Source organism: Nipponia nippon, unplaced genomic scaffold (genome assembly GCF_047370975.1).
Source record: "Nipponia nippon isolate SJK-2023a ecotype South Korea unplaced genomic scaffold, ASM4737097v1 scaffold_23, whole genome shotgun sequence".
NCBI classification, from domain to species: Eukaryota; Metazoa; Chordata; class Aves; order Pelecaniformes; family Threskiornithidae; genus Nipponia; species Nipponia nippon.
In genome coordinates, this window is record NW_028262340.1 from 6361204 (window position 1) to 6371526 (window position 10323).

Sequence of the window (10323 nt, forward strand, 5' to 3'; positions counted from 1 at the left end):
CAGCCCCCGCAGAGCTTATCCGTACCGTAACGGGGAAAAGAAGGAAAAAACAAAAGGGTTGGTGACTTTCTAAGAGGTTTTTCTTTTACCGAAAGAGCGGGAAGAGAAGTCCAGAGCGCGGCTGCAGCCCTGGCTCAGCCCGGCTGCTGGGAACGGGGTGCTCCCACCCAGCCAGGGCTACCTTCACCGGCTCAGAGGCTCCCGCCGGAGGCAAACGCATCCCTGCGCTGGAGGAAGCCACGCTGACAGCGAGGGGCCGGAAGACAAAGCCACGCTCAGCGCCGGGGAACGCGTCCCCGTGGATGTTCACGACTGTGGCTCTGCGGAGACTTGTTAGACCCAGCCACGCTCGTTAGAGCTGAACTCGCTGGAGTCCCCACGGAGGAAAGGGGGAGGCGGGGGCAGCTCCCGCGGGCTGCTCCCCTCGCCGCGAGGCAGGTCCTTCGCGAGGGCGCGGTACCGCGGCGCAGAGAAGATGCGAGAACAGCTGCGGTGCTGGAAGAGAAACCGAAGCCGTTCCACCGAACACGTCCACGGCAAGGGCGGGCTGCGGCCAGCTCGCTTCAGCTTCAAGCAAAAGGAAAGCGATGCTGAAAATAAAGTCTGTCGTAAAGAGAAGTTACGGCGAGGAGGTTTCCAAGCAAGTAGAGGTCTCCCAAAAAAGCAGCAAAAAGAGGGAGGCTGGAGAAGCTACGGAGAAACCGCCCACGCCCTGCGCCAGCCGGCCCCACCTCTGTCCGTAAACACCCTCCCAGCACAACGGGGTCCTTGGGGCGGGCGCTTCGCGGCACTCGGGAGCCGCTCTTCCGAGAAAGCGGAGAGGGAAAGGAGAAAGCACCAGCACGGCCGGAGTGGAGGCCCTGCAGGGGTCTGGCGCTGCGAAAGGGGGACCAGCCCACAGCACCGTCCTCGTGCTGGTCCCGGCGATGCGGTTTAAGCAGCGGGTTGCGGAGCAGACGCAGGTTTTATCCTCCTGGAGCCCCAGCAACGTGGACGCCTCCGAGATCGCCCGCTGGGCGCCGAGGGACGGGCCGGGGGCAGAGGAGCTCAGGTGGAACCTCCCCGTCCCCTTGCACAACTGATCGCACGCACTTGTGCAAAACACTTGGGAACGAGACCTTTGGATTAACTGTTTAATACACTTGTGCACATGTGCGTATAGCAAAGAGGCAACTGTGAATCATAAGGCTATTGAGACATCGGCGGGTTCCGGGAAGAGCGAAGGCCTGGGTGAACCGGGCACCCCCTGTTTCTCTGCTTCTTTGTCCCCGTTCCATACACAAAACCCGCACAGAGGAGGGGAAACGGCCTCTTTTGCCCTCGTTTGCTCAGCTCACCCAGGAGAGAGCTGCCAGCCAGGGCGCCAGCAGACGAGAGCAAGTCCCGGAGCTCCCTCCTGCCTGAGGCAGAGGAGGGAGGGAGAATCCAGCGCTGGGAAACGCTTCGGCTTCTCCCCCACTCAGCTCGTTTGCTTTCACTCGATGTGAGAGTCGCTGTGTCCGGCTGTCCCCGCGCCACGTGCCACGGCAGATCCGCGTGCCGGCTTTCCTGAGCCGCGTCAGATTTTGGGGGAGCCGCAGCCTGCCAATGACAAGGTCTCCGAGTGAAAGGGACGATCAGTTGAGTCTCCATATATTAGTTATTCGCGCACACGCAGGGAGGTGGGTCATTCTAGTTTTCATGTATATCCATATATAAAGTGTACGTTGCCCTGCACATATTTTATATATCATATATATATCATATATATATATATATATAAAATTCTAAAAACCCTCCAAAAACCTAAGCTATGAAATCTCAAATCCCTGGGAGGGCTGTCCTCTCGCGCCTGTCCAAGGCCAGGAGAGGGGCTTCAGATCGAGTCTACGGAAACGTTCCCGTTACCCTCCCTCGCCCTACCTCTGCCTGCCGCACCACGGGCTCAGTCAGCGCCCTGAGCGCCCTCCTCAGTCCCGCTCTGCCCCAAGGCTCCTGTGCTCAGTTCTCCCAGGCTCTCCGCAGGATCCGTGCTGTGCGGCGGCTTTCCTGAGTGAAGGCAATCCTCAGCCAGGCGCTGCTCTGCTGCAGCACCTCCCGCCGCCGCCTCGGAGCCGTCCCGAGATGGGTCCTTCAAAGGCTCCAACAGATCCGCGTCCGCCCGGGGCGCGTGGGCACACAGGTCCTGCACCTTCTTATTGAGGTCGTTGCGCTCCGTTTGCAGGGCTCGGCACAGTTTCTCCAAGCGCTGGATTTTCACCTGAAGCCCCTCTAACTCTTTGTCCCGAAGGGTTTTCTGCAAATAGAGAGACAGTTCAGACTCTGTCACACCGGGGACGGGGAGGCAGGAAGGGAGCGAGATGAAGCCTCCGATGGAAGCTCAAAGGGAAAATACTTGTGACCAAGCAAACATCTGGCACAAAAAGGACCCGATGCTGCCGTCACCGCTTCTGCCTTCCCTTGCCCCCACGAAAGCCAAGGGCCGCTGAGATCCTCTGACTTCTCCCGCGCACCTCTGCGCTAATTACCCATCGCTTCTGCCACGCGAGGGGGCTCCTACCACCACGTACAGGGAAGGGAATCAAGCGGAAGGGAAAAACACAACCCCCTCCACCCAAGCCTGCCTGCAGGAAGACGGGAGCTGCCCCGCTGTCCCGCAGCTCCCAGCGCCTCACAACACATCGCCGCGCTGCGCCAGCTGCCTGCCTCCGCGCGGGAGGACAGCCAGAGCCTCCTCACCTCTTCAGCCATTTCCAAGAGAGCCTTGTTGCTGCTCTCCCAGCGGGAGCGGTACATAGTGGTCTCCTTCTCCAGCTTCTTGATTTTCTTAGTCATCTACAGAATCGCGGTGACAAAAAAGGAACAGATAAGCCACAGGCACGGCGCTGCCGTCAGTTACGTCTCACGTGTCCTCAAATGGGCACCCGCTATCCCAGCGCAGCGAGGTTCTGCTGTCCTGGGAAAGGTCTCCCTGTGTCACCGCAGTCAGCTACAGGGGGAAACGCTGACCAGGTAACAACAAACCAGGAGACGGGGTAGCGCGGCTTGTTCCGACAGAGGTGGGGCACAGCAAGGATGGTATCAATCTGCTCTGAGCAGCCAGCTCGTGGCTGATTTTAATACCAGCAAAACCAAACAAAACTACAGAGCTGCAGCTCTTTCAGCTCGCAGAAGCATCGAGGAGAGGCAGGCAGTGCCTCCAGCCCACGCAAGCTCTGCTGGGCAGCAGAAGTCTTACCCACCTTCTCCATCTCCTGTTTAAATGTCGTGAACACTTCACTGCTTTTGGAAAGGGTGTTCTGGAATTCTTCAAACTTCTCTGTGTAGAGAGCCAGCTGCGGGGAGAGACAGGGTTACAGCTCCTCACTGCTCACCACAGCACCCTGACAGCCTTCCCCGGGGAGAGGAGATGTCAGCCAAGAACTGAGCTAGTTATCTTGTGACTGGACTTTATGACAAATAAACCGGCAGCACGGAGCTGCTCTGCCAATGCTAGATACCGGGGAATGCGGAAAAATTCTTTCCTAGGGAAACGTCCTCAGAAGTGCTCTGCAAACACCTCCTGGCCTTGGCAGGAGGCACTTGCTGGGTCTGATTCAGCAAGGTATGATCACACGAGTGCTCCCAGCACTGGGAAACGTGCTGGTAAAAACCAAGGCCCCCTTCTCCCGGATTGCTGAAGGAAGCCTCAGCTCACACCACGCTGACACAGGCTCACCGATACCAAACCCAGGGGCAATCCTGCCCCTGTGATTTCCAGTTTAAGGAACTTTGGGTTGTTCCCTGCTTAAGAAGGAAAAAAAAAACCCAAACAAATAACCAGGCTGAGCACACAGAGCAGGTAACTCACCTGCTGCTTGAGATGGGTCTCCTGCTGCTTCATCAGCTCACACATCCTCTGCGATTCCACAGCTTCCTTCAGCAGCTAGGGAAGAGCAAAAGCAGTTACCAGGCTGCCACCAGGGAAGGCTCTCGACATGCCCCTGCACGGCTGGCGCTTTGCCTGGAGAAGGGAGCGGGCTGGGAGAAACACGAAGAGCAGCGCAGGGCTCCAGCCTTGCTCCCGAGGCCGCTGGGGGAGCGGTCACTGCTGGGCACGCAGGAGGCCTGGGATGGCCTGATCCGATTTGGGCTCTGCCCTCAGGGATCCAACGCTAACGAGCCTCCCCAGAGGGACAAGGCAAAAAGCAAAGCGCTCGCAACCGTTAGAGAGCTGCTCGAAGACTTACAAAGTCCTTCTCCCGCTGGTGTCTCTCCTCTGCCTCCTTCAGCATTTCCTGCGCCTGCTGCAGCTTGGCGTCCACCAGCTGCTGCTGCAGGTCCTTGTGTTTGAACACCTTGTCGATGTGCTGCCAAGGGAACGCCACCGGTCACTGACATGCTCGGCCCAGCCCCTGCTGCCCGGGCAGCGACCCCAAGGGAAGATCCCAGAGGCCCCCTCTCTCCTCCAGCAGCAGAAACACGCTTTGCCGGGCGGAACAGAGGTACCAGAGCAGCCCTGCGCCCAATCTCCCACCCCGACCCACCTCCTCCCGCAGCTCGTACTGCTCGATGAGCTTCTTGAGCCGCTCTGCCAGCTCCATGTTCTCCTGGCGCAGCTTGGCGTTCTTCTCGTTGTGCTGCTCCATCTGGAGCTGGATGTCGTTCAGCGTCACCTGGAAGTGGGATGTCACCTCCTTCCGCTTCTCCTCTTCCTCCCGCGCACGCTGGACACCCTCCTCCTGCGTGAGGAGGGCAGAGACAGCAGGGACGCGTCATGCTCTGTGCTGGGCAGGTGAGCAAACCCACCCAGCCTCCCACTATTGCGTATATCGATCAGGAAGGGGCTTTGGGCCACTGCCTGGCAGCCCCCTTCCTCAGCCTGCTTTGGGCTTTTCCTCTCCCTTTCTCCAGCGAACATACCCCGAAACAACACTCAGGCACGCTGGATAACGATGGCTTAACAGTAAAATTAAAGCACTGCCCCGGACAGTAGACTGTGGGCAATCACAGGTAAAGGTACGTTTGCCAAAATGGCTCGGAGCCCCACAGCAAGCGATCCAAGTGCTCGGGATGCAGCAGCTCCTCGAATACCGCCCAGGAGACACTTGCCTTGAGGGTGCGGTTGTGTCTCTGGAGCTCCCGGCACAGGCTCTCCAGCTTGCTGCGGGCCAGGATGGCCTTGCTGTGCTCGCTCTGCAGGTGGTCCTTCTCTTGCACCAGCTGCGTCTGCTTCTTCTGCAAGATCTTCATCTGTTTCTGGGAGTTACGGTGCTCTTCCAGCTAGGACAGGGGAGGAAAGGGCACAGATGCAGCAACACAGACCAGGGCAACACACTATGCCCCTGTGAGGGGACACAGGGATCAAAACAGCGCGCGCTCTGCTCCCAGAGGAGGACCAGAGCTTTATAAGACAGAAGATGCCACTTCTGAGCAGAGCAGGACTGACGCAGAGCCCAAGGGCCTCTGGACAGGGCCTTTCTCCTTCCCGAATTCGCGTCCTGCTGGAATCTGGAAAACTTCCACATTCATCCAGCACCTCCAAGCGCATGTTGCTCAAATGGAGCAGAGCTCTGAGCACAGGGAAAACCTGAACACGTCCACTTTGGGCACGCAGGGACAGTCCCACGCCTCTCCTTTGTACCAGATCCAAGCACAGAACTAGATCCGTGCCTAGCTCCGGTTAAAGGTGGCATCAGACTTCGTGTGCGTGGTATGGCTGAATGCGCGCACGTAGCAGCACAATGCCGCCACCAAACGCACTTTTCTTGCTAGGAAATTATCAACAGAGATGCAGCGCCTGAGCGGTGCGGACAGGAGCTGCATCCACGCCGTCCGCTGTCACAGCGGGGCCTGCAACGAGAGCGGGACACGCAGGCTCAGTGGAACAGACCTGGCCACGGTACGCTGGGACAGGATGGGCAAGAGATGCAGCTTCCACGTTAGAGGAGCAGAGAGAAAAGAGATCTGAAGTCCTCTTACACGCAGATTTGCCAAAAATACTCTTGTCTGTGCTAACACTTCTGCAAACGACAACGCCTAGCTGGACATATTTGGATATCCAGCACTGCAGAGATCCCAGACCATACGCTGCAAAGCCACATGTGTGTTCCTGGACTGTCCCTCTCAACATCAAGAGAAAAAAAGAAAATCTACAGCCATCTTCTGCCTCGCCAACGGCTCCCGTGCTCGCTGCTGCAGTGTCCTCCCCCAGCCCCAGAGCCTGGAATGAAGAAACAAGCACTCACCAGCTCAGCGTATTTCTTGCACAGCGCTGCTAGTTTCTCCTCTGGCGTGCTCAGGGTGTTCAGCGTCTGCATCAGCAAAGTGATTTCTTTGCCTGGAATGAGTCACAGAATTTAAATAAATAAATAAAATAAAATCACTTACACAGGGTTCTGGCTCATAAGGGCAAAGACAGGAGAGACAAACCAGATCTCACAGCTGTGCCTGCCCTGGGCCAGAGCTACCACCCCCAGTGCCCTCCCAGGGCTCTGCCCCACAGACCTCACCGCATATGGTGGGTGAACAACTGAAACAGCTGGGGAGGGAACTGGTTTTCAGAGCGGGAAACCACCACCGGGCTGGCTCGAGAGAGTTATGCACAGCAGAAGGGAAATCCACAGAGTTCAGAGGCTGCAGCAGCACCCAGGAGCAGGCAGTGCCTTTGCAGCGCTCGGCACGTTCCCTCACGTACCACAAAACACAATGCTGTATCGTTCCCAAACACCGCTGCACATCACACACCCAAGGCGCTTATTTCACCGAGGGCAATTAGCGCAGTATAAAATCAACCTCTGCACCGACGTTCTCAGGCTGGCAGCACAACCGGAGCAGGGAACCTCTTACCTAGGCCCTTGGCTTTCTTCTTTTCCTGAGCCTTCTTCTGATCCCGCTCCCCACACTCCTCGACGGGTCGAAACTCTTCAGTCCCCTTCGTGCTTTCCTTCTCCCCGTTCATCTCAGGGCCACCCGACTCCTGGTCACCGTTCCTCGGGGACTCGCTGCGACACTTCTCGGCTTCTTCTGGCTCCGCGGGCTCGCTCTGCCCGCCGTCCTCACCTGGACCCTCCTGGCTGGCATCCACACAGTATGTGTTCAAGATGTCCTCAAGCTGTCTGCTGAGCTCTTCGGAGACGTCACGCACGGCAGGCCGGGACTTGGTGTCCTCCTGTGCTAGAGGAGCTGTGGGAGACGGGAAGACAAAGGCATGGGACTTCCCCCACACCGTCTATTCTCCGGTCTCTACAGGCACACGGCAGAGGGAAGGTTTCCCGAGCACCCCACCGCACCAAGGCTGGCTAAACTTCCAGCAACACAAGCTGCTTTGTTCTGGCCGCGTCTCCAGCCGGCTGCCCTGACAATGGAGGTGCATTCCTAACAGCCTCTCTTTTGATCACGAGAGCATGACCAAGCCCCTGACATCTGTCAAGAGCAAAAATTCCCTCCCTCGCCTCCATCCTTTAACGAAAGCAGGTTGTGCGTGAGCTTTCCCTCACAGGAACTGCCTGCTAACGTCCCCAGAGCCAGGCTTTTTTACATTACAATAGATTTTTAAACCTGAGTTAGCCTCTCTCCTCGCATATAAGAGCAGCTGTACTGTCTCAGATCAAACGCATCTTGTCCCCAACAGCGGATAACTCAGGGCAAGAGCAGGCAACGCATCCTTCAGGACACTTCTTTGCTTCCGAAGTTCCTCCAAATGAGAGACTCGCAGTAGTTAGTTATTAAACTAACTCTACTCGCTGTACAATTGCTACATCCCACATTTCCTAGGCACCAGAATACAAGGCAGGGTTAATTTTAACCAAACACCTACTTGATTAGACCTGGTTTTCATCTTCCAGAGAGTTATTTTTATTGAGTGCCAGTAACGGATCAGGTCACTCAACGTAACGCTGCCCCAAGGACAGAGTTGTCTGGAATTTTCTGAATGGGACCCTTAAGGTCTAAGCAACAATAAACAACCCATCATTTTCAGGTGAGAATCAACTCCACGCTTTGCTCGGGAAGCGGTAACTACTTCAGGACTGTACACACACAGAAACAGGAAGAAACCAGGGTTTTCTGCCCCGGAAATCACAGCTGCTCTTATATGAAAGAGCTGGATACTGCGGCCCACCCTCATACAGAGAAAGCACCAGCCCGACTCTTCCCTTTCCAGGCTCGAAACCCAGCCTCGCGCGTTTCCCGTGCCTCGCTGCTGGGGCCGTCAGCGCTGCGCCCAGTTGTGGGCAGGGAGCGGCGCACCCCAGGCCCCGGGGACTCCCCACCTTCCAGGGGTGCTGCGGCCTCCGGCGAGTCACCTTCCTCCAGCACCAGACTGCTGCTCATTTTGGAGGAGCTAGCAGGCCGCGGGGCTGCTTTGGTCTCCCCGCCTTGGTTCTTCATCGTGACTTTTCTCCCCGCTCAGTCTCAACAAACGCTAGAGAAAGGGAAACAGCAACGACGCTTAATTTTAAGAAGTTTGGGGGATTTTAGGAGTCATCAACCTGGACCGGGAAAGAAAACGTCCTTGGCGGAGGCTGCCACCTGCAGCTCTGCGCTGAGGAAAGCATCATTTCGTGTTCGATTTGCACCTCACCGCAAAGGTCTCCGTATGAGGATAACTCCTCTCCCAGCAGAGGAGAGCTGGCAGCAGCCCCTCCAAGAGCGAGGCAGCACCTCCAGACTCAGAGACAGCACGCGGTTTTCCTAACCTGCTGGGCGCAGCCTTCTCAGCCCTGGCTCTCCTTCCCCCGCTGTGTTTTACTCTTGGATTTCAAGACTCGGAGCGGTTTGTGCATGCTGAGAGGGAAACCCCCTCCCTGCAGCGGGGGACCCGGAGACCAGAGCCTCGGCAGCAGAAAGGTCAACGCTAAAACGGCCGAGGAAAGCCCGCAGCTCCCCGGCAGAGCCGGTGCTCAGTGCTGGAAAGGTTAACCAGCATCGCCACGAGCCAACGCCAACGGACCGAGCCCGAACCCCGGCTCCTCTCTCCTCATCCTCTCTCCCTCCGCAGGGTACGCGTGTTCTCAGCCTTCCCACCCGCATCCTCTGCTCTGGCTACGACGCTAATTACGGAGCAGAGGCAGCCGACGCTCCTCGTCTGGAGGCGAGGGATTCTTCCACGAGAAGCGGAGAACAGCTTTTCCTGCAGCGGTTCCACAGAGACCTCAGCTCTTCCCTCAGAGAACAGCCCAGGACAGGGCTCGCGAAGGAAAAAGGCGAGAGCGAAGCAGCAGCGGCGGGGGCCGGGCACATGTGCCACCCGCCCAGGCGCAGGCCGGCGGCCGTGCCCGTTCCCCCGGCGGGGCTCCCCGCCGCGCCCCCGCCCCGCACCCTCGGGCGCTCTTTTTCCTCCTCTGACTGGAAATAACGCAACTCCCGCCCGCTCCCCGCGGCTCCGCCGGGCGGTAACCGGCCCCGCGCCGCCCCAGGCCCCATCCCCGGGCGAGGGGCGACCGGGGCGACCCCGCCGACCCCGCCTCGGCCCTCGCCCCCCGCCGTGGCCCCGGCAGCCCCTGCCCTTGACCCCCAGCCTGGCCTGGCCTGGCCTGGCCCGACCCCTCCCCCCTCATTAACGTTGCCCCCCCCCCCCGTCCCTAATTAACACCGGACCTCCCAGCCCCTACCCCCGGGCCCTGCCCCCCGTAACGCCGTCACCCCCGTAGGAGCCCCCCGTGACGATAAAAGCAGACACGCGGCCCCCCCCCCGCCAGCACCGCAGTGACATCATGCACGCACCCCCGTGGCGTCAGCTCCAGCAATCTGACGCAGGTCGCCCCTTTCTCCTCAGCCAATCAGCGCGCAGGACCCGGCGGCACCCCGGTACATCGGAGGGAAGGGGGAGGGGAGGGAGGACGGAGTGACTCCCTCCCCGCAGCGGCGCGGCCCCGCCGGTGCTGGTGCCGGTACCGGTGCGGCTGCCCGCGGCGCCCCGCCCGCCTCCGCGCTGAGGGAAGCGGCTCCGGCCCGGGCCTCCCAGCGGGCCGCGCACTGCGCATGCGCCGGGCCGCGCCGCCGACCAATCAGCGACGGGGGCCGCGGGGGGCGCCGGGAAATGACCGGGGAGAAGCGGCGGCGGGCTCCGCTGTGGACTACAGCTCCCGGCATGCCCCGCGCGGGGCGCCCCGCCGACTACAACTCCCAGCACCCCCCGCGCCTTCCCGCGGCTCCGCGTTCCCGCCCAGCGAAGCCTCGCCTGAGGCGGCGGCGAGCCCTCCCGCCGCTCCTGAGGGAAAGGGTGGAGGGGGCACAGCAGGGCCTCCCGCCTCCACCCGGGAGGAGAAACCGCCCCAGCCGCCGTCCCCCCTTCACCCAGCCCGGGGAAGGGGAACCCCCTCCCGGCCCCGGTGCAGGCACCGAGAGACTCCCGCCGCAGCC

The 10323-nt window shown here is 59.6% G+C and overlaps 1 protein-coding gene across 3 annotated transcripts; it reads right to left on the reverse strand.

Moving 5' to 3' along the window:
- Positions 1-1119: 1119 nt before the first annotated feature.
- Positions 1120-9942, reverse strand: TXLNA (taxilin alpha). Of its 3 annotated transcripts, none has more exons than XM_087760998.1 (12): positions 9685-9942; positions 8232-8383; positions 6808-7143; positions 6207-6298; positions 5071-5241; positions 4506-4700; positions 4209-4328; positions 3830-3904; positions 3222-3314; positions 2719-2814; positions 1903-2275; positions 1120-1581 (listed from the first exon to the last, which is right to left on the reverse strand). In XM_087760998.1, exons 2-11 carry the CDS (start codon positions 8347-8349, stop codon positions 1925-1927), a joined length of 1647 nt encoding a protein of 548 aa, XP_087617124.1. In that variant the 5' UTR covers positions 8350-8383; positions 9685-9942; the 3' UTR covers positions 1120-1581; positions 1903-1924. The 3 variants fall into 3 exon arrangements, with proteins under 3 accessions (XP_087617124.1, XP_087617125.1, XP_087617126.1); XM_087760999.1 differs by having other exon boundaries at positions 1120-1597; XM_087761000.1 differs by lacking the exon at positions 4209-4328.
- Between the last annotated feature and the right edge of the window lie 381 nt (positions 9943-10323).

Excerpts from the sequence above, each read along its gene's own strand:
- TXLNA (XM_087760998.1), bottom strand. The coding sequence starts at position 8,349 with ATGAAGAACCAAGGCGGGGAGACCAAAGCAGCCCCGCGGCCTGCTAGC. Across the intron at positions 7,144-8,231 it reads GGCCGCAGCACCCCTGGAAG|CTCCTCTAGCACAGGAGGAC; the intron begins GTGGGGAGTCCC and ends CGTCTCCCACAG. Across the intron at positions 2,276-2,718 it reads TCTTGGAAATGGCTGAAGAG|AAAACCCTTCGGGACAAAGA; the intron begins GTGAGGAGGCTC and ends CTCTATTTGCAG.